Below are 23,895 nucleotides of genomic sequence, written 5' to 3' on the forward strand. Positions count from 1 at the left end.
TTCACCCTCCCGTTCCCTCCCCATTTTATGCAGTATTTCCTAAATGTCAAGGTCGGTTAGAACTTTTCTAACCATTTGTAACTTCTGAAAGGTAAGAACTAAGGAATAGTAGGAAGTACCATACATAGCTCCTTTTCTGTAGATTTTCTTCACACTGCAAGTGGATCTGTGTGTCAGGTTGTAGGGCATCTGGAAAGCCAGTCCTTGGCGAAGTCAAATTTGTGACTTCCTCCTTTGTTAATCTGGATAAGCTCTAGAATGGCTTCCAATTGAAATTTTGGAAAAATGTTCAAGGATGATCCAGTCCATCCCAATCTACATTTTGTGATTTGCATGCATGGCCTTTAATGTGTACAGAAGGCTTTTGAGCCTCTGAACCTCTTCTCTTAGAAGAAAATATTACAAAGGGGTTTTTTTCCCTTTAGTGTTCTTCATTCTTGCCAATGGAATTTCTCATCCTATGTGCCATTTAAATGCCCTTTTCAAGGTTATGGGGTGGGGATGGAGGGAATAAGGTTTTTGTAACAAATACAATACCCTGAAGTCAAGGGTAATAACAGGGAAGAGAAAACCGTGAAGGAAAAACAAAGCAATAGTACAGAACCAGATGGCATGCGTCTCCTTCCCCTCCCCCACCCTCTCCAGCCCCTGGCTCCCATCCTTTGAAAGAGAGGGAGGGATGCGGCTCTGTTCTCCCTGGGGCAGCTGCCACACCTCCTAGTATGTGTGTCCTCCCACTCCTTTCCCTGTCAAGAAGCATAAACTGGAGGCCACAGGGCTGGCTTTTGTGTTTCACTGTGCAGCAGAAACCACGTGATACACGTGTGTGCCTGCGCCCAGAGCCAGTGAGACTGCTTCCTGCCGTGGAGGTGGGAGGGGTCCTTCACTGACCTGTTGCAGGTGCTCCGAGTAGGATATTTGGACATTATTAAAACTTGACCCATTTTGCAAAATACTTGAATTCATCCATTTTATTCCCTACTTGAACATTTCATGACTGGTGAGGTACCACCTAGAAACAGCGACTCTAAAATACAGTGAGCATTTTACACAGAGTGGAAGAGAGTGCTCATTGCCTAGCGTAATAACTCCTTTACAGTTCTTTTCATCGTGATAGGAAGGCATCCGGTTTAGAGCCCATCTAAGAATTTGACAAAATTGTTACAGATATGCTCTCTAAGAGTAAGATGGGCAGTGACTGAATTTGGAAAGAATCCAGCATTTATAATAATAATGTTTCACAGCTCCATAGATCAAGGCTGACTTCTGTTTGCAAATACAACTTCCTGGCTCCTCCGGGGCTCCCTACTCCCAGCTTTTGGGACCACAAACCCTCTGAGCAACTTTGGGCAGAGACTCTTTTATTAAGTCTTTAAATTAGAGCAACAGAGGACGCCATTATGGAAACTTAAAAGCTACTCTAAACCTGAGCCAGGGCTTAAATCATATATTTGAATCAGAGCAAGATAGCAGTTAAAGAAAATTTCACCAACTCTGAACTAATGAAATAGCTGAACCATAAGACCTGTTTAAAGAAATGCAGATTTAATAATACTAATTACCCACAATTACTCAAGCAAAGAAAGGAAAACTAACATAATAGGAAAGATCCTATTTTTCTATATCAAGGTGAATGATTTGTATAGGGTGTATTATTTATTTGGAGGTGAGTTGGGCTCCTGGTGTATTAAAAAGATGATTTATTCATTTGCTCAAAAGGCTTTTTTGATTTCTTGAGTCTGTTCAGCCTGACTGGGCACAACACGTGAGTTTTACTATATAATACATGTGTCCTTGTCAACTCCTATCTCCTTTTATGGAGAAAGTGACCCTAGATGGCTTGGAAAAAGAGAAAAGGATTATATCTTTCTCATGAGTAACTGAAAACCCTTGTGAGATTAATAGAGTCACTTAAGAAAAAATCATGAGTTCCTGATACATGACTTTAGAATGATCTGATAGTTGGATTCTAATCTGTGCTAAACTATTTAGGTGCAGAGACCAAAATGAGATAGTTAATACTGGGTTTGAAATGGAAATAATTTGATTCATATCAAGCACCTGAATAAGACTGGACTTGCCCAACCCGCAGCAAAATGTATTGGCTTCTTGCCCCAGATAACAGTTCCATGTACCCCAAAATTGATAGTAGACATTTTTGTTCTTACTTTGAAACAGTTCGAACAACTAACGCGATGAAAGTTATGCAATAAAAAATAAGCCTCTGCTGCAAGCACTTAATGTTTTCCTCACTGTTTTGGAGGTTTCCCAGATGTGGAGTGGGATGGGGTATGTATGAGGGTCGAGGGGCAGGGAGTATGTGTGGGGTGGGGTGGAGAGAGAGAGAGAGGAGAAAGGCTGGAGATGATAGGTATTGTTATTTTTTATGATGAAATGTCTCCATCTAGTGGAATTTCAGAGAAGTAAACGTCACCATATTAAAATGAAGATAATGGCTCCAAAGCAATTTCCTTAAACATATGCAATGTTTAAATTAAAAAATAAACTTCCACATATGTTGTTAGATGATATACTTACAACTGCATGTGTTTCTTTTGGAGGACATATAAATGAAACTAATACAGACTGAAGGTTAAAATGTTAACATTCTTAATTTCATGATTTGAACCCAAAAGGCAGAGGGACAAGATAGGAGAGTGGCACTGGGCAGATTCCACACAGCTGGTGGCTGTCTAGTTCCTCAGCTGGGCGGTGGGCTCACAGGTGCTCCTGTGTACATATAGTCTTTGGTATGTATACATTATTTCATAATAAAAATCTGGACATGAACTAAATTTAAGCACTTTCTGGGGAAAAAACTATCTCCCTCCATTATTGATTTATCTATTTAAATTTGTTTAATAGGATGAAAAACAAAAGACTGAAAAACTAGTGAAAACGTAAGTTTTTTAAACCTTTGCCAGCACCCTGTTTTCTTGTGGGCTATTCTGTGTGGCTTCTGCCACCAGACCCTTCCCCACAACTGTACCTGGGCACATGTCAGCTTGTCACCATTTGTGACTGTTTTAAATCCTATCTTCATCTTTACCTCATTCAGCCCATCTTTAGAGGATGGGACACAGGAGTAAGGCTTGCATTTAATATGGAGGCTGGTTTCCTCTGCCTAATTGCATCGGTATGGGGAAGATCATGACTAGGGCCAAAAGCCAACATTCCTCTTTTCTGTCTGAGGGCTTTGGCACACAGCCCAGCGAAAGTGATTAAAAAAAAAAAAACCAACAACAATGACGACCTGGGATTTCTCTTGCTGCCTCCAAGGACCAAAAAAGGGAGGAAAGAAGGTGCTGGGCCTCTGGTGATCAGAAGTCTGAGAGGTGTCCCTCTGCTCAGGGCCGGTTGCGTCCTCCGCTGCCCCTCGCACTCCTGGCCACGGGAGGGCTCTGTGGACAGCGTCAGTGTCAGAGCTGCAGCCCACACGCGTCTGCTAACCACTGGTGGTAGGGACAGGCATGCAGTCCCTCCCTGCTCTCTGTCACATGCAGCTATATGAGTTTGCGAACATGAACTCCAACCATTTCATCTACTCATTTGTTCTAAGCTAAGAAGTGGTGTTGTAAGCCCCCCTTCCACGTCCTTCTGCCCACAGCACTGAGAGTGCGGCGGATGAGACCATGCTGCCACCGGGACACCAAGTGGTGTGACTGACTCCCATCCCCTTCGCCAGCTGTTGTTCTCCCCACACTTGCACATGCCCAGCAACACCCACCCTCCTCCTCCCCAGATTCAGGACAGTGCTCTCTCAATACTTAATGGAATAACCTCAGGTTGAAAAATGTCCCAGCAAGGCTTACCCTACCATAGGCTTTATTCTTCTAGCCATTTTCTTGAGAGCAAACAGAGCACCTTCATCCCTTATTGGGCCTCCTATTAGGTTCCCTTTCTCAGATGATCTGCAGCTATAATGTTTGTCTTTCTTTTCTGATGAATTGTTTAATGGCTTATGAAATAATGCTAAAACCAACGGCTTGCGTCTCTCCAGCAGTCCCAGAAAACTGGTTGCCTCAGGATGGGGGATGAAGTAGAGACTGTTAGCTAAATTAGCATAATTAGTGCATGCTTTATTTTTTTTTTCCAGCTTTATTGAGATATGTTGGCAATATAACATGTAATTTTAAGGTATGCAATGTGATGATGGTTGATGCGTGTATCTATTGTAAAATGTTTACTACAGTAAGGTTAGGTAACACATCCCTCACCGCTCGTAATTACCATTTTGTTGTTGTTACTGTGTTTTTCTTAAGAAGTCTGGGGCTGAGTTTCTTGCCCTCTGTCCAAGTTGGAGATGCTTGCCAAGCAAAATGCCCTCTTCCCCAGCAGAACCCTATCCTGGCCAGGATCCTACACTCTTACTTCATAAATAAGGCAAGAGAGGAGACACAATGCTGGATGCCTCTCACTGCTGACTCGGATTATACCCGTCTGACCCTCACAGAAGGCTGTGTTGGAGTTTGGGGAAATCAAGGAGTCAGGTGACTGTGCGGTAGTCACAGGCTCTGGCCTCATGGAGTCTGTAACTGCAGAACACTGAAGCGCTCGAAGTCACATGTTCTCTTTTCTCCCTGCAGGGAAGGAGATTGGTGGGAAGCGCGCTCCCTGACGACTGGAGAGACGGGTTACATCCCCAGCAATTATGTGGCTCCAGTTGACTCCATCCAGGCAGAAGAGTATGTTTTGTTTTGTCGTTTTCACTTAACTGCTTGCTTTTACACATTAGTTGCCCCAATAAAATGCCATTAACATTGTGCAGGAGGGAGAAGTAGTAGCTCACTAGAGCAACAAAGGGCCGAGAGGCTGTGGTAATACGGTGTTTCCCAGGCTGGATGCCGTGATTTTTGCTGCTTGTAGATAATACTTATATGCCTGTTAACTTCGTATTTTCCTTAAAGCCTGCTCGCTTTTTGAAAGGAAACTTTAGATCCGCACCTTCAATGAAAACCTAATATTACTTGTCATAGACAGAAAGTAACCATAAAAATATGATGAAATTCTAGCTAGAGCGTGTATTGCAAACCCAAGGATCTAAGCCTGCAGTCTGCTGAAGCAAAGAGGGGAGGGGAGGAGGGTGGGAGAGAGAGAGAAGAGAGGGTGTGTAAATAATTGTTAAAGATCAATTTGAGATTTGTCTCCTCGATGTAATCAGAAATGTTAAAGGGGTACTGAGAAGACATACCATCTGGCCCCAGGTAGAAGTGATTCAGCTGCAGTGTGTCCTGCAACTCGGGGAATCCTGTGGTGATGCATTTCAAGTGGTCCTTTCCTGTGATATGGGATCTCAGGTGGTTTCTTTGATAGCAAATCATGGAAGTCACTGACAGCAGTTTCAGAAGGTGGTCACTAGGCTGAGAGGATTCTCAAAGGGACAGCCGGGGCTCCTCCTGACCTGTGGGGTGGGTGGGCACTGCCTAAGGGGAGAACTGTCAGAATGGCTCATGTAGAAGCCCTGACTTCTGAAGTGAGGGAAAAGGAGGAACACCCTCTGACACCCTGGGGGCCTGCCCCTCCATCTTAGTGGAGGCAGTCCTGACTTACAGAAAGGGAGTTGAGAAAAGTCAGCCACCAAGCCCATCCTTTGGCTCTGATGTTTAATATGCCCTGGGTTTGTGGAAGCACTGCACATCCCAGCCATATCCCCAGCTGATCACTCTCTTTTCTTTAATTCTCCTGCATTTCCTCTAAGAAGATCTGTTTTGTTTCCCGCTCTCACAGATTCGGTGGTTCTGAGCTCCTTTTTATTCCCAGTGAGTGCATTTCACCATCAGTGAACAAAGGCATCTGTACTGGATCTTTATTTTAGGGCAGATTTGCAAACATCCAAAGAACACAAATGTTCTTTTAGAATAAAGGGTACCACCAAAATGTAGAATTACTTTGACATAACTGGGAGCCTACCCACAAAGTATTTGTTATATTTATAACGGTCAATTGTTTAAATACTTTGTTTTTAAACAATAAAATAGCCTTTAAAAAATAATACCTATGATTTTACCTATGCAATTAATTACCATCGTTTTAGAAATAACGATTGTTTCAGTATACTCCATTGTTCTGACAGTTCCCTTTTCACCATGGTTTGTGTTTACACTGCATTTAAATTGGGTTATTGATACAAACCCAGAAAGTCATTTCTCACAAATGATTGGTGCAGTTCTCTTTGTACTGTCTAGTGCTAAGTTAGGATTGTTGTAGTCTTGTGCCTTTAAAAGTCACGGAGGAGCCAGCATGCAGTGTGTCTTTTTTTATCTGCAGGGAAGCTGTTTCATTCACAAAAGGATTTGACAGTGAACACATAATAGCTATGTTCAAGTATAATGAATTGAAATTTCATTTTAGAAACTGGAACCTTTCACAGTCACATATTCTAAAAATTGTTCCTGTGCACAGACTCCAGTGGAATGCTACCAAGTTCTCCCTGGGGCTCTTGAAGCACCTGCTGCTGACTCGGCACCAAGTGTGGAAACGTTAACCAATTGCCAGGCGGTTAGGGCTGGAGAGTGCAGGGGGAGGTGAAAGACGAATAGCAAAGGTGGGAGATGACTTGACATCATGCCTCCTCAAGTGGCACAAGAGTGTCATCGCAGGGAGAATATGAACACACCCACGACACAAAGTCATTCTTAAGGACATGCTGGTTGACTGTACATGGTAATGTGGCCCTGCAACTGTGCCAGGACACATGTGCACAGGTCAGACGTCCTGCAAATACCTTTTGCCTATGCAAGTCCTCACACCTGCTCACCAGGAAGAAATCAGAAACAAGTGTCCAAGGGCAGCAGTCATCTCAAATTAGAGGTAGCCCTGACCTTTTTTTCAGAGTTCCTGCAGGTAGGAAGTTACTGAAAACATTGTGTCTTTGTTCTTTATCCATTCTGATGGACTTTTTTTAAAATGCTTGATTAATGATTTTTATCTACACTAAGACTGTGTTTTGTTATTTCCCAGGGGTTGTAATTATGCTCAAAAATCCAGGGTCTTGTAGAGGCACGTGGGAAGGGTCTCCTGCAGTTGCCATTGCAAAACAAGGTTTTGGGCTTCTCCTTTTGTGCGTGCAAGTGGCAGTTTTCACACAAACCCACCGGCTCCTGTCATCTCTGGAAGGAAGAAAAATAACCCACAATTCAAATCTGATTGTTTTTCAAGAGTGAAAGAGATGGATTAGGGTTGGAATCAGGCATAGATTGCAAGGGGGACTAGGTGAGGCTAGGAAAAAATAAACGAGGAGAGGCTGAGGATGGAATCAGAGGTGAGGAGGACCCACGGGCAGAAGAGCCGATGCTGTCCCATTTTTGTAAATGATTTTGTAAAATGTTTCCTTCCCTTGATCTCATTTAAAGGTGGTACTTTGGAAAACTCGGCCGAAAAGATGCTGAGCGACAGCTTTTGTCCTTTGGAAACCCAAGAGGTACCTTTCTTATTCGTGAGAGTGAAACCACCAAAGGTAAGATAACGAGTTGAAGAAGTTGGCTTGTCATTCAAATCTGCGGATTAGTCAGAGGGGATGAAAGGCTTATCTCTAATGTACAAGGATTTTAAAATGGCACATCTCCTCCCTGCCTTGTGAGCAGAGTCCTATTTTCAGTTTTCCCTCCAGGCCCTAGAACTGCAGACAGTTCCAAAAGGATGACAAAGGCTCAGAATCAAGACCTTCCTCCCAAAACAGGGGCTGGGGTCACTTCTCTGCTCCAGGCACATGAGATCATAGAATTTTCAGAAGTCCTTTAGAATTAGGATTTTCCGAAACTCTTAGTTCCTCAGGCGCCAATCACACAGGTTGTTTTGCATTTCTTTTGTTTTTTTCCACAATGTGAGGACATCTCTTATTCCCTCTGCTGGTTGTTATTTAACAACCCATGAGAGCCCACAAGAGGAGCTGGTCCAAGGAAAAAGAGCAGTGGCCTTCTAGCTTGACCTACCAGGCGCTGGTTAGCTGCTCGTGTGAAAGGCTTGTGGAGCAAAAATTGGAAGCTCAGTTCTAGAGAAATTGTCCTTTCTCAGTAGGCAGTGCTCCTGCCTCCATTATGCTCCATAGGTAACCAGGCCTAGGGCAGCAGTCTCAGCCGGGAGCATCTCTGCTCTCTTTCATCCTGCCCGCGGGAGCTGGGTCTATGCTGTGTTCACCAGCACAAATGTACTGAGTAGAGTATCATAGGAAGAAATCTACAGAGATTTCATTCTCAAGGATAAAGTCATTTTATCTTCTGACGTTTGCAGGAAAAAGGTATTTTCTTCCTGTGTTACTGGGTGGAAGTGTCTGTGTGTGTCTGTGTGTGTGTCTCCTTTTGATAATTATTAAACAGAATACTCCAGTAACTGAGACCTAAAAGGCAAACCGGTACTCACGGTGATTGGAGCTGCTCGTGCTTTGTGTATGTTCCAGGTGCCTATTCACTTTCTATCCGCGACTGGGATGATATGAAAGGAGACCATGTCAAACATTATAAAATTCGCAAACTTGACAACGGTGGGTACTATATTACCACCCGGGCCCAGTTTGAAACACTTCAGCAGCTTGTTCAACATTACTCAGGTAACCCAAATTCTAACTGGCTACTGAGCATATGGACACTGGAGGGAGTGGGTGGGCCCGGAGTGGGTGGGCCCAGAGCGGGAAAGGGGGAGAGGTACAGCCAGTATGTACCAAGGCACTAGGAAAACAGTCTCCTTTGCTAGTCTATCCTCAGGTGGGGCTTGGCCAGATAGGTTCTATCACTGTTTTCCCCACCATAGTTATTATTAGTTCCATATGTTTGTCAAAAGATGGTACCACATTCTACTCCCCCAGGTAGAAAGCAATAGGTTAAATTTTAAAAGCTGTTTGTTTTTTCATCCTCATCTGGAAGTCAATGTGAGTTATCCTTGCCTGTTCCCCCGCGGTACGTCATTCAGAAACCCTGGCAGGAAGAGGGTGTGGTCTCTGGGGGGACACTTAACAGGGGGCCTCTGCAGGGGATGCCGTGTTCCTTCCCTCACTTTACACTCTGCACTGGTGCAGGAAAGGCTGAACATACATTTCATTCTCATGCCTAGATGACTTTTGCGATCCATTTATCATGTTTCACTTCCCCACCAATACTTCCGTTTTCCTAACTAGACTTAGCTGTGTGTGACCCACAGCTCTTAGATCTGTTATGGCTGTTGTGTTAAATTAAACTTTTAAATAGTAGATCAATCTCTGCCCTAACACCAAGATGTCACCACTAGTCTGTTGTTCCTAGAAACACATAATTATGAGGTGTTTAGATGTGTGATTTGTACATTTTATTAAAGATGGTAGTTGTATGTGCAATTGTTAAAATGAATGCTTTCTTTCCTAGATTAGCAAGTATATCCCACTATATAATATTTACACACAAACAAATGCAGATATACATGTGTAGATAGAGACCTAAATCCCATTAAGCTCAGTTTTTTGTGTGACCCATATATACCTTTTATATTGTTCTTCAGGACAATGACATGACCCTAAAATCATACGTGACTTGACCTCAACTATTGCTCTATGCTCATTCATTTAAAAATAATCTGTCTGTAATTTTTTAGCATCGAAAAAGCAGTCTTTTGAAAATGGCAGTAAAAAACATGTACCTATTGATCCTGGGCACTATGAGCAAATGAAAAAATTAACACCACTTGGAGTACTTGTTGTTAAGGACATTGGGTAACTTTCCTTTATGTGGATTCTGATGCAATACTTGGGAGAAATGGAGCAGAATAACTCCCTGAGCTTAAATGACATACTCAAAATGCCTGAGTGTTGTAAGGATTTTTTCAGATGCCGAAATATATTTCATTACAGCCAAACATCAGCAGGGTCCCCAGGGTTTTGATCATTTGAAAATATTGTGTTGGAAAGGGCACCTTAATAACATCATAAAGCTGGAAGGAGAGAAGGGATATGAAGAGCAATAGACATTTTTTAATCTCAAAAAAAATCCATCTCGAGTTGGATTTGTTTTTATATTGGCTTTTCCTCGTCCCTCTTTCTCTCCTTCACACAATAAAATGTCTTTGAAATATTGACACATAAATAATTTCCTGCCTAAACATCTCAGAACCTGATTCTATCAAAAAGAAAGGAATAGAAAGGAACTTGCAGCTGGTTCCTGGAGAAAAGGCAACAGCACTACATTTTATTTCCCTGCATCTGAGAGGCCTCCAGTGGGTGTGGCTGGTGGGGCTCTGTCCACCTCACCAGCCAGGTGCTCTGCAGCTTTTGTCACTGCCCTGATTCCTTGTCCATTGTCACCTTCCTGACATGACTGATGTTTAACTTGGCATTTAGACAATTTCCCCTTAGCAGTGCTAGATTCTGCAAGGATTATTCTTTGAAGAAAGAGAAGAAAAGGGAAAAAACTCCAAATGACCTATAAGTGGTAAGGACTTTTTCCTTCCTCTTTTTCTTAGGAAAGAGTTCTTTCACATCCTTGAGTTTCTGCACATTTTAGTCTCCATTCTTTGTCCTTTCAGACCAGACTCCTAAATTATACATCAGAGACTATTATAAAAATTTTTTACTGGAAAATATCAAAGAAGCAAGACTATCTGACTGGTAGGATAGAGTCAGTTAAAATTGCCAGAGAAATCACTAGAGAAATATGACCTCTTTTTTCTTTACCAGGTATAATCTCCAGCTTTGCTAGTTTATAACAGTCTAATGTTTCATAGAAGACTCCTGTACCAAAGTTACAATTTTAAGTATATTCATAGCAAAGAGTCTCCAAACCCTTTGCTATTAGACAGAGGGTGGAAAAGACTGTTGTAGTCCAAATGTACTTTATGAAATCAGTGGACATATCGTCAGCATTTCAGAAGATGTTATTAGCACATTGGGCTGCAAACCTTTTTCCTATTTAGTGAGCACAGATAGCAAAACCATCTATATCTGTATATATGTACAGACTACATTAGACCCGGGGGTAGGCAGTAGTCCGAATCTAAAACGTCCTCTGTCCTACCTCCAGTGAACACTTTTCAGTGTGTGGCATCTAATCTTCCACGACGTGTGTAGTTCTCTGCTGACGTAGCACTGTTTTGAGTAACGCTGTGCCCTGGCTGGGTTTGTGCACCTCTAAGTGTTGTTGTTTCACGTGTTCTGCTTTTCTTTTCCTCTCCTGCTGCTGTCCCCGCCCCATCAGAGAGAGCCGCAGGTCTCTGCTGCCGCCTAGTAGTTCCCTGTCACAAAGGGATGCCAAGGCTTACCGATCTGTCTGTCAAAACCAAAGATGTCTGGGAAATTCCTCGAGAATCCCTGCAGTTGATCAAGAGACTGGGAAATGGGCAGTTTGGGGAAGTATGGATGGGTATGCCGAGACTCACTTACTCTATTACTAGCTTTCTCGTTTGGGAAGTCCCAAACAGCAAAGATGGAAGGTGAAGATAAAGACTTGATGGCCAGGAAGAAAATATGAATTACTCATAATTTTGATTTTGATTTCAGAATTCTGGTCACAATTGGCAAATGGCTCAAATGATACTATTCTATAGCCTCAATTCATAAACCAGTCAATGGTACAAAGGAATTTTCTAGCCTGTGCCAAATGCTTTCATTTCCAAATGCAAATGTTTCTAGAATGAACTCAGTGTCGCCCTCAAGGGCCCATCACCTTCCATCTCTCCTAGTGCATGCCTGATTATGGATTATAAGGACTGTGTTTTCTTTATTAATTCCCTTTCCTGTAGAGAAAGCTGATGGTTTGTGTTTTAACTTAACTGTGATTGCATCAAGTTGTACCCCACAAACTTCTGGATTGGCTAAAGATGCTTGGGAAGTTGCACGTGATTCGTTGTTTCTGGAGAAGAAGCTGGGTCAGGGGTGTTTCGCTGAAGTGTGGCTTGGTAAGGCAGAGGGCACATTGTGTTTGGCTGCATCTCAAAGCCAGTTCAAAGGATGGTTTTGAACAAAAACATGTACACAGCCCATGGGACCAAGACACTTAACCTGGATAGCTAGAAGGGCACAGGCCATCCAGATCGTACTCTTCTGTCCTACTTCATGTGGTTAATTAAGACACCCATAGACCAGGAAACTAGTACAGTAAGAATCTGGTGTTTCCTCTTCCTGAGACACGGGAAGGTAAGATACTACAGATGGGCTGCTGTAGAGAAAGACCGTGGGCTTTTTCGCTCAATGGCCTGAGTTTGAATCATTACTAGCTGATTAACCATGGGCAAGGGGCTTATTTAATCTCTTTGAACCTCAGTTCCCTCATCTGTAAAACTGAAATAATACCAATTCATAGGATTGTCTTGAGGATTACATGGGACAGTATGTTTAGAGTCCCCTGCATAAAGTACTCAGTAGACACATGTACTTCTCTTAATTTGGTTGTCCTGTCATTGCTAAGGCCAAGTGCACTAGCTCTCCCCACTGTTTTATGAGGCCCCGAAACATCTGTTAGTAAAGTAATGTTGGTGCTTATAGAATCCTCCTTCTTCCTTCCTTAGAGTCAATTAAAAACAATGTAGAGGGGAGGGTATAACCCAAGTGGTAGAGTGCATGCTTAGCATGCACGAGGTCCTGGGTTCAATCCCCAGTACCTTCTCTAAAAATAAATAAACCTAATTACTTACCCCCACAGAAAGATATTTAAAAGAAAAACAATGTAGATAGGTATCAATTGATTTCTGTGGGTGCAAGTGTTTACGTGTGATCTGCATTAAAAGATTTAATACAGTTAATGCACTTAGAGCAGAACCTGGCAACTAGTAAATACTGCATAGATAGAGAGGGAGAAAGACACTCACTCAGACATGCACATGTATGTGTGTGTGCATAAGCTGTTACAATAAGTGTTTCCACTGTCATTGTTTTCAGAGTCCACATTATTGTATCAGTCTCTATCTGGACCTTAACTCTTATATTGTAGAGTATGTTTATATGGCCTTTCTCTTTCTCATCCACCCAATTTCTAATTGAAATTGTGGGTCCTAACGATTTTAATGCAGTCACTAATAAAGTCAGGAAAAATTAAACCCTATGTGAAAATTTATTTTCAAACTTTATAATTACCAACTTTAAATCATTACGTGTGCTATTAAGGTTTTGTTTCCCAATGAACATAAAACACCATGTTGTGGTGGTTCTGGATCAGGATGGAAGGCCTATGTAAGTAACCAGGTTGTTATTAGAGAGGAAGATCTCACTCTATTTAAATTTGGGGGGAGGGGTGCTAAAACACTCACAAAAAAGACCATTTACAAATTGTCAGATTTCCCATTCAGATTTAGCGGTCAGTTTTCTATAAGATTTGAATGAACTCTTTTTTAAGCCACTTATTCTTTGGTGATTTATGTTTTTGTAGATGCATGTTATAATGATATGAACCATGTTTTTAACAGAGTAACGAGAGTTGCTCCAATTTATGGAATTTTTTAGTTCTAAAATCAATGATATTAAATATAAAAGTTAATTTAAACCAGCTTACTTTTCCAAATAGAAAACATAATCTAACTTAGCAGATTTTTCTGTTTCTCTTATTAATAGTTTTAATTCAAAGTCATAAGACTAATAATAGATACACATAGAATCTAGTTTTTTGTTTTTGTTTTTGTTTTTTAATTTGGGGGCTGAAAGAGACTGGAAAGATAATCTGGTTCCATTCCTGTATTTTACAGATGAGGGAAATGATGGTGATCATGAACCAGGCCTGCCTCTGAACCTCCTAGATCTCTTTAAACATGTTAAGTTTAAGTATTTCTGCTCCCTTGCAGCTGCTGTTGAATTTCTCCAGTCTAGCTGGTAGCAGTCATTGTGCTTGTGGCTGGCCATCAGTAAACTTGAGGAATTTTCCTTTCCTGGTGGAAGTATTGGCAAGTAGACTGTGAGCTTCTTGCCAATGCTTTTCAGCACTCTTAGCTCAACTTTTCAAGGACTCTATCAAGTAGCTCATCCACTGCTGACAACTGAAAGTCTTGAGGTAATTTCCAAACATCCTCGGTGTGTTGCCATATATTTTTAAATGGCACATAAATGTTCCCCATAAAAGGAACTTCATCTAATTTCTTCCATGCTCACTCTGCTGCCAGCAAGATGGCTATTGGATGCCCAGGCCTATTCTAACCCCTGGACTTTCATCTTTATAAAGAAGTGTCCAGAAATTACTAGGGGTCTAATGTACAACATGATAAATATAATTAACACTGCTGTATGTTATTTATATTTATCATATAATGAAACTTGTTAAGAGATTAGACCCTAAGAGTTCTCATCACAAGAAACATTTTTTTCTATTTCTCTGATTTTGTATCCATATGAGATGATGAATTTTCACTAAACCTACTGTGATAAACATTTCATGATGTATGTAAATCAAATCATTATGCTTTACACTTTAAACTCACACAGCACTGTACGTCAATTATATCTCAATAAAACTGGAAGGAAAAAAAGAAATGTCCAGAGCTTTTGGTATAAATTTGTCATCACACGACTGAGCCAGAAAAGGAAAGTGATATATATTAAAATAAGAAAAAATTTTAAAGAATTATAAACCATGATCTAGCCATAAGTAAACACATTTTTCCTGTTGGCAGTACTTGATAGAGTCCTTACATTTTTGGTTCAACAAAAACTATATTAAGTTTTTTTAACTTAAAATCTAACTTTATACAAATAGCTATTGAGTTAAAAAAAATTTTTTTCCCCATTAAAAGAGGATCTTTAGTTTGACTTAATATTGTGGGATGTCTGCAGGTACCTGGAATGGAAACACAAAAGTAGCCATAAAGACTCTTAAACCAGGCACAATGTCCCCTGAATCATTCCTGGAGGAGGCACAGATCATGAAGAAGTTGAAGCATGACAAACTGGTCCAGCTCTACGCAGTGGTGTCGGAGGAACCCATCTACATTGTCACCGAGTACATGAATAAAGGTTGGGCGTGGCCTCTCAGGCTCCCCCCTCACAGTGGCCTGCAGGGATGTTTCTGGGAGGGAAACGGAGCTGCCTCCTTGCTTTTTTCCTCCTTTCTGCCTAAGTTACTCATTCTTATCAGAAAGCACAAATTATGCGCTCACTAATGAAAGCGTTTTTAGAACAGACTGTGACCTTGAGCTTGCCCCCCCAGATCCTTATGAAACACAGTACCTTTTGCGCGGTGCACGTGTCAGGAGTTCCAGCTCCTCTCCGTAATTAAAGAAATTCATTTTTAATCTCAGAGGGGATACAGAGGGCGATAATAGTTTGCTGTTACTTGGGATGCCAGAGCTTGGGTTAAACTTCCTTTTTGTAGGGCTGAACAATTGACATCAGACACTGATCTCCAGGCTACATTTAGTCTCCATCTTTTCAATATCTTTTTTTCTTTTCAGCTCTCTTCTTAAACATCAGTCGTAGAAAAACATGCTTTTCAAGAGCATATTTTATTCTCATTCTTTTTCTCTCTCTTTATCTTTCTAATCAAAGCAATATTGTTGGGGATAAGGCCAAAGATTGCTTTGTTTTGGAAAAACAGATGAACCAAACAAGAAACAGCCTCAAAAGGCAATGCCTTGTACATCAGAGGACACGAGTATAATTTTTCCTTTCCACATACTTTCTTTTAAAATCTATTTGGAAGTGTTTTCTGGCGGATTGTTTGTCCTTTGTATCCAGGGTTATTTGGTAAATAACTTTGTGATTAAAGCATGGAAAAAATCACCGATGATCATGCAGCTTCTGCCTGTGATTGTTTCAGCCCCGGTGTCCATTCTGAGCTCCTTGGGCTGTTACCACAGTGGCTCTGAAGCTCCAGCTGTTTTGTTTCAGATATCTTTTAAGACGTGATTGGCCACGATCTGATATGAGGAGCTGCCTGCTCCACCCTGTATTCCTCAGATAATTCTTTTCTTGATTAAGATCTGTCGATAAGCTAGGCCAGGGATTCACAAACTTTACTCTGTATCAGAATCACCTAAAGGGCTTCTTAAAAGACAGATTTCTGAGCCAGATCTCCTGAGTTTCTGATTCAGTAGAATCAGGGTGGGGCCCAAGAGTTTGCATTTCTAACTAGTTCCCTGGGCGGGTGCCTTTCTTGCTGGTCCCAGGACCACATTTTGAGACTCAGTCGGCTGGGCCCTGTTTCCCCCACATCACTCTTTGTGCAGGACTGATGGGGGAATGAGACTGAAGTGGTGCAGCCTTTCACATGTTCTTCCTTATGACAAAGGGAATTGAGACTCATTTCTTCTCATTTTATCCCATTTTTGTTGTCCTTAGAAATGGAGTCACCATTGTTCATTTTTGAAAGGTTAAATTATTACCTTTCAATACATAGTTTTTTCCTGCCCTGTTTTTGTGTGTAAACCTTTTTTTTTTCCATTGATAGCATTATTTCATTCAATTACCTCATTACTTCTAATAAGAAAACCAAATATAGCCCTTCACTGGGAGTTTTTATCTGTCAAAGGAAATCAAAATGGCTTTGTGTTTTGTTCACAGGAAGTTTACTCGATTTCTTAAAAGATGGAGAAGGAAGAGCACTGAAGTTACCAAACCTTGTGGACATGGCAGCACAGGTGGGCCCCGTGGTCCCTCCGTTCCTCCTCAGACTCACCAACATGGGGGTGCGTGGAGCATGTGTAACGTGTGTTTTCTCGGTGCCACAGGTCGCCGCGGGAATGGCGTACATCGAGCGCATGAATTACATCCACAGGGACCTGCGATCGGCAAACATCCTTGTGGGGAACGGACTCATTTGCAAGATTGCTGACTTTGGATTGGCTAGGTTGATCGAGGACAATGAGTACACAGCCAGACAAGGTGGGCACTTGCTTGAGGAAGGCTCTTGACCACATCCTGCATGGCCCTTCCTCCCTCCTTCCCTTCCCTTCCTCCAGAAATGTCATTCTTCAGCTGGGTTTTTCCTTCTCGATCTGGCAGGAATCTGACAGCTCTGCACGTGGGAGACTGTAGTGGGCTCAGTAGGTGGATGAGACGTTGCTTTTTGGTGAGTGAGTGTCCACTGATGTGGTCCTCCTGGCTCAAGCTGCCCTCCTCACTGTCCAGGCCCGGGACACTTTGCCTTTGGAGAAGAGGGTTGTGGAAGGCCGAAAGTAATAGCTTGTCACTCCATCAAAGTCTCAGCCAGAAACAGAAGGCACATTCATGGAGAATTTAATAAAGGAGTTGTTTACCATGGCTCAGGCAGGGTTTAGGAAAACCAGCAAGGCATGATGCGGCACCCCCAGAGCTGGTAACAGCCCTGGAACTAAGCACCAGCAGCTGCGCAGAGAGGCTACCTTTGGTGGAAACAGGCAGCTGGGTAGGTCCTGGGGACTCATACCTAAGCTTGCTCTTCGGCCCTCCTCCAGATCTCCCGCCAAACCCACTGGAGCCAGTGATCAGAGGGGTCCAGCTGGGTCCAGAGGAGGGAGAAGACGAGTTGGAAGGGGATCTAGAGTGACGATAGAAGGTAACAGCAGAGCCACTCAGAAAGCTCCACCTCCTTTCATCACGCCCTCTGTCCCGCCCCCTCCAAAGGCTTGTAGAAATGAGCCTCTAGATAAGATACATCCCAAACCAGCAGTGCGACAGCCTTTCAGGTGCTTCTGGAGCACCAGATACCGAGGAGGGGATTCCCAAAGCTATCTCCTTTCTTCCTGGAACTTCACACAGCGGTCAATGGGTAAATGTGTGGAATTAAGTGTGCAGTTTGCGGTTGAATGTAGGCTCCTCGTGGAGAACATACACTCGTGTCTGGAGGAAGGGGGTCACCTTCTTCATTGTTTTTAACCAATGCTGGTCATTCCAAGCAAGGCTGAGCAGTGCCTGGAACAGATTACAGGGCAGTGCTTTCTACTGGAGGTTGTGACGGCCAACTCTGATTCTTCTTCTTTCTTTCTTTCCTTCTTTTTTAATTCTTCATTTCATGCCAATTCTTCCCTCCTCTTATCCTTCTCAGCAATCTCAAGTGATGAGGAAAAATGATAAACTAAGACCCAGCCTCGCACAGATACTGTCCAAATGCTAAATTACATGTCGGTCAGACAGCTGAGCTATTTGAATTTCCCCGACACGTGGCAGGTCTTGTCCTGGAGCCAAATGTCCACACAGCGAGTATGCCTGTACATTTCACACACACACACACACACACACACACACACGTACACACCAGTACCGGGCCAGATGGCGTGCCACATCGCTAATCAAAGGCACACAGGCAGCTTTGATTGGCACTGGCAGTCCAGAGAGGAATGTGGACATGATTTTGAGTCAAGGTGAGCTGAGAGGGTCTGAAGTGCCCTGGGTCTGAGACCTGCCCCAGAATGAGAGTTTACCCTGAGGCAAACCTGTCAGATCCCCACTCACAGACCCGGGAGGAGAGGAGAGCAGGTGAAGGTTGCAAGACATGAATATTTGATTTAGGAAGGGTTGGAATGGAGTCGGTTGTGTTAGCATCCTTACACGTGTGAGTGGAGTCCTGGTGCTGGAGAGAGCAGTTCAGGATTTGTTCCCCGCTTCTCTGGGACTCTGGACGCAATAGAATTTGTGCTTAACAGCCTTGAACCATCAGTAAATGAGAAGGTTGCAAGGCCAGAAGCCCAAGCATGCTGGCAGGAGTGCTGGTGACAGGGCTGGATATTGAGTTCATGGAGTGAGGCACCCCTTGCTGCGGCCCTGGCTGATGAGAGTATTGGGACCCCCTTGCTGCTGTCCCCTCACAGCACACTCTGCTGTGGAGCAGGGCTGGAGCAGCCCCCTCAGCCCTGGCCATCCAGTCCTGCCTTCCTCCCCAACGTGCTGTTCTGATTGCCTTTCTGGTGGCCGCCTCACCTTCATCGCTTCCCCAGATGCTGTCCTGACATTACGCAATGGATCAGCTTTGTACCATGTTTCCTTAACTTGATTTCCAAGCAGAATATTCCACCCTTCCCTCTTAAAATTCTTTTTTCTTCTCTCTTCCCTTTTACGAGTATCTTCAGATGTGTGCCAAACCCTGCAAGGAGATAAGTAAGGAAAAGTAAATGAACTGGAGGACTGAACTGGAGAAAAGAAACAAAGACTGGGGCCCTAGGATTTGCAGGCAGAATAAAAGAAATGCTGCAACAGAGGAAAAGAAAGGAGCAGGGCTGTTTAATAGGATCCCTACCCAGCACCCAGGCCTGAGCAGGAAAACAGAGATGGGCTCAGAATGGTTAACTAATGTGTCCAAAGTCACACAGCTAGTAAAAGGTCAGAAGCCGGGTTTGAATCCAGGTGTGGTTGGCATCTGCCCTCTTAAGCTCTGCTGACTGCCTCTCATCAAGACAGTGATTAAAAGAACAGAAAATAAAAATTGAGATTAGTCCTAAATTCTTTTTCCCCTTTATTTTATGGAAAAGCTTTTAAGGGGTACCTTCTGACATGCGTGTGTGAGGGAGTTGGAAGACCTTCATTTTCCAGCTCTGGGACAGCCAGGCTGTTCACAGAGCTCCTCCCGAGGGTCTGCCCTGCCCCGGCCGCTTTACGAAGCAGGAAGGGCCGGGCCTGTGCCCGCGGTGTGCTCTGCAGATGGCATGCGTGCTCTGTGCTGAAGTTTCTGCGGGGGATTTGTCAGCTCCTCCAGACAGCTGCTCCGTGTGCCTGATAAGACTTGCAAGTGGGGTTTTATGTTCCCCACAGGCCACAGCCAGGCCGCATCCTGATTATGGAAGTGTGGGCCGTCTGCAGAAATGTGTGTCAAGCACAGGTATTTTAGGACTGGGAGTGACAATGGTTTCTCATCACAGTTGTGAGTTCCCCATCTAAGGGCACTCTGAAATGTCTGTCGCCTCCCTGGGTGGACAAGCTGGCACTTCCCTGGGCACAAGCAGGCCTCGGTTAAACAGTCCAACCTGCGTTCCTTTCCTCTCCTGCGCCTGCCCCACTGGACCGTAAGCAGGAGAAGGGACAAGGTCAGGACAGGCCCCAAGCTGGAGGGTGGGCCTCTGCCAGCAGCACGCTGGAGGCAACTAGAAATCATTCGGTATGGCTTGTTCTCTGTTCCCTCCGCACGTCCCTCAGTGACAGCAGCGAGGTCTTCTGTAGTCATAAAATCTTTGTCACATTCTGTCCAATCAGGATCTCTAAGTAATGACAACATGAATCACTTGAGTTTAGTGAATTATATGAGCAAAGTGGAAGGGCTTTGCTAGGAGCTACTGATAGATGCCTGAGACTGCACAGGGCAGCCAGCAAGCACTGAAAGTCAGAGAGAACCAGACCTGAAACCTAACCCTCCCACCTGCCAACTCTGGGGCCTGGGGCAAGGCGCTTAACTTTTCTCACCTCAGTCTGCTTATCTGTAAAGTGGGAAATATATTTTACCTGCTTTGTCGTTTGATTTTTGCAAAGATTAAGTGGAACAGTACATGTAAAGTGTTCAGCACAGTGGCCAGCACGTAGCAAGTGGTAAATAAAAAGGACTCTGGTTATCATGTCCTGTTCCTGTATAAGACTAAGCTCTAGAGGAATGAAAAAATGCGAGAATGGGCTGTAGACACACAGAAAGGCACAAACACCATTTGGGAAAGAGAGAGAGGGAGGGATTAAAGCTAATTCCTAGCACACTCTTGTTTTTTTCTTCATGAGCTTTCAGGAAGCTCATTGCTGACAAATGTTGATTTAAATTTAACAAGCTTAGATAGACCTGGCTTATGTATCAGAATGACTTGCTTTTGCGGACACTTACTCTTTTTTAATTCAGCCATAATTCACATACAGTAAAATGAATAAATCTCACTGAATTTTTACATATGCATATGCCCCTGAAACCACCCACAGACCAAGATACAAATGCTGCCAGCCCCTAAAAGACCTCCTCATCCCCTTCCAGCCAGTAACCACTCCCAGAGATGGCCACTGATTTACTTCTATCACCAGAGATTTGTTTTTCCTGTAACTAAACTTCATATAAACAAATCATACAGTATTGCTCTTCTGCGTTTGCCTTCCTTCCCATCGCGTAGGTGAGAGTCATCCAGGTTGCTGCATAAGACAGGTAGTTCTTCCATTTTCATTGCTGAGTAGTATTCCACTGTCCACATAGATCAATTTATCCATTCTACTGCTATTTCTAACTTGGGGTCTTTATGAATTAAGCCACTGAGGTGGTGGCTAGGAGGACATGTCCTCCCATCTCTTAGGTATATTCCTTGGAGTGGGCTTGTCAGCCTGGGGGCAAGGCTGTGGTTAGCGTTTGTAGATGCTGCTCGCCAGGTTCTGTGGTCGTATCTGTATAGGCAGAGCACACAGGTACTGTGTTACTTCCCAGGGTGCTTCCCTCCGGCTGCTCAGGCAGCCTGGTGAGACTGAGGAAACTGTGGCTGGCGGTCAGGAAGCCAGGAGTTTGAACTAGCTCTGTCTAGTGTGTCCCCAGGCAAATCATTTAACCTTCTTGTGCCTCATTTTTAGCATGGAGATAATAAAAATAATTACTTTATATAATTAGTGTGACAATTAAATGGGTTCTCTTTAAAAGCTCTTTGAGGCTTGTGAAATATAAGTCATTCTTACAACCTGAACCTTTTGTGTTTGATGTAGATTTTCCATGAAGAGAGTCTTTATTTTCTTACCAAAAAAAAAATTTTTTTAAGAAAAAACTATTAGTAATCTGTAAAGAAAAACCAATCTTGTAAGAGAAAAAATATATTATTATTTTGCAGTCATTTCTGTTGATCTGGGCAGTCACCATTTCATATGACCTACATGCCCAAGGGCCCTCTGAACACAGTTGGGAGCCAGTGGTCTACTTATGGTCTTCTCCAGCAGATTTTCCTCTTTTCTCAGATTTGCCTTCTCTGTTGAGAACTGTCCCTGCCTCCACACCTCCATTGTTTTTAATCCAGTCAACTCTGAACATTCGATGGCCATTCTCAGCAGTGTCACTGACACATGCATGCAAACATACCACCCGCTCCCAAAGATGGCAGGGACTGGATTGTTTAAGAGCATGACCTATGAAATAAAATTATCTTGATCTGAACCTTAGCATTACTGCTAATTAGTTCTGAGGCTTTGGACAAAATACTTAACCTCTCTGAGTCTTTATTTCGTCCTCTGAAAACAGGGATAATAGTAGTTATCTACATCATAGAATTGTTGTATGGCTTCCCTGAGAACATACATAAAGCACTTAGCACAAAGCAGATGCTCAGCTGACAGTTGTATAATTTTAGTTAGTAGTGGTGGCAATAGTAACATCACTACTGTTGATCCAGTGGGGTGACAACAGCCGGCTCTGGCTCTGGCTCTGGCTCTGGCTCTGTCTCTCTCTCTCTCTTTCACTCTTTCACACACACACACACACACACACACACACACACACACACACACACACACACACACCCCTTGTGGTCTTTCCTGACCCCCTCCAGCAGCGTCTCCCACATGAAAGACTTGCACCTATTTAACCCTTTCCTCCCCTGATTTGAATCATCACAAAGACAGGAACTTGGAGTTGCTCTGCATTTTGGGTTTATTTGGTTTGTCTTTTTTTTTTTTTTAAGTTCTAAGCTGAGGATCATTGTTGAGAAAGCAAATGTCAAGGCAATCTTTGGAATGTATGTAGAAACAGAGCGTTTAGAACTTTGTCTAAAACCTGCTGTAAGTTTAGGTTTATGTATTAAATAGATGAAGAAAAATGTGTCTGTTCAAAGGCTCCCAGTATTGAAGGTTTATGTTGAAGAGATTATTATCTGGAGGAAAATCACATATAAATTAGACTGCAAAGAATTCATAATTGTTGCAGTTTTCATGTTAATTATTTCATGTTAAAAAATTGTTACTGCATAAATTAACACATTCTTTCACGGAGAACATATTTTAGAACGATTTGTTACTTTAATAACTCTTTGTGTATTAGAAATCCCAGATGCCTGTACTAATTAAATATAATCAGATTTTGGATTCAAAAAGCACAGTAGCCATTTAACACAAACAAGCAGGCAGCTACGTTGACAAACATAGTCAGGAAGAAGCGGATCCCTGTTTCTTTCAAATTTTGAGTTTCACAATTCAGAACGGTGAATTCAATTCCTGTCCTTCCTTTGTATTGCAACGACTGGGGATTATCAGACTCAGAATGCCAGCTTTCCAGCTCAAGGGTTCCTGCAGAATTATTAATCAGCCTCTTCTGAGGCCCCTGTAATCCGGTGGCAGATCAAGGCTGATCTCGCCATGAGATGCCCTCCTTCTGCCCCCGTCGGCACATGCGTTTCTTGTTCTCTGTCAACAACAGCATTGTAATTCCCACACAGTGTGCTGTGACCTGCACAGCAAATGTCAGGGGAGGAGGGGAAAAAACCCTTTTAATTATTGAATTTAATCTAATTCTTCCCGTGCTGGGGAAGCAAATCATCCTTTGAATGAAAAGCAAACCCTTTCCAGTGTAGCCATTGTTTTAAGCACTGAGCAGGAAGCTCGATTTGTTTGTACTGACCACCTCGCCCGTGCCCAGGGTTGATGGTTGAGGGGGTTGCGGGGTGGACAGTCTGGTGAGAGCTGGGGGCTCCCCCGCAGAACGTCCTGCCCTCGGCCGGGTCTCAGCCATCCTTCCTGCTGAGCTGAGGGCTGCATGCCTGAGCCGAGCCTGGTTCCAATCAAGCCTCCCAGATCCCGAGTTTGGTACACTTCCGTCTCAGGCAGAAAGCGCCTTCATTTGTATTCTGCCGCGCGGCCGGCTTCCACCGGCTTTTCAGAGAGGGATGCTTTGTTTATCTGCTGAGCCACCGCGGAGCCCCGGGGCCGGGTTAAGCACAAGGGGTAGCGGGCCAGGCTGTCCGGGAGAAGCAGATGGGTGGTGCAGTCCGTGTTATCCTCAAAGAAAGGATGTGCGGAAAGCCATAGACTAAAAGGGGAAAAAAAGGGACTTTAACTCACCCTTGCCTCCCCGACTCTCTCTTTTAAGATTAAAACTGTTTGCAGAGAGGAGGTGGACTCGT

The 23,895-nt window shown here is 43.3% G+C and overlaps 1 protein-coding gene across 5 annotated transcripts in view; it reads left to right on the forward strand.

Moving 5' to 3' along the window:
• FYN (FYN proto-oncogene, Src family tyrosine kinase) overlaps positions 1-23,895 on the forward strand; it is a 198,558-nt gene that overhangs the window by 150,951 nt on the left and 23,712 nt on the right. For 3 of the 5 annotated variants that reach the window (XM_010992002.3, XM_031456177.2, XM_064486766.1), the window contains 7 exons: positions 4,587-4,685; positions 7,353-7,456; positions 8,396-8,545; positions 11,154-11,318; positions 14,711-14,890; positions 16,436-16,512; positions 16,603-16,756. In XM_010992002.3, coding sequence (XP_010990304.1) covers positions 4,587-4,685; positions 7,353-7,456; positions 8,396-8,545; positions 11,154-11,318; positions 14,711-14,890; positions 16,436-16,512; positions 16,603-16,756 — 929 coding nt within the window. Of the gene's footprint in view, positions 1-4,586; positions 4,686-7,352; positions 7,457-8,395; positions 8,546-11,153; positions 11,319-11,697; positions 11,854-14,710; positions 14,891-16,435; positions 16,513-16,602; positions 16,757-23,895 lie in introns of all 5 variants that reach the window. The other 2 variants (XM_031456178.2, XM_031456179.2) reach the window with 2 other exon arrangements.

Source organism: Camelus dromedarius, chromosome 6 (assembly GCF_036321535.1).
Source record: "Camelus dromedarius isolate mCamDro1 chromosome 6, mCamDro1.pat, whole genome shotgun sequence".
NCBI lineage: Eukaryota > Metazoa > Chordata > Mammalia > Artiodactyla > Camelidae > Camelus > Camelus dromedarius.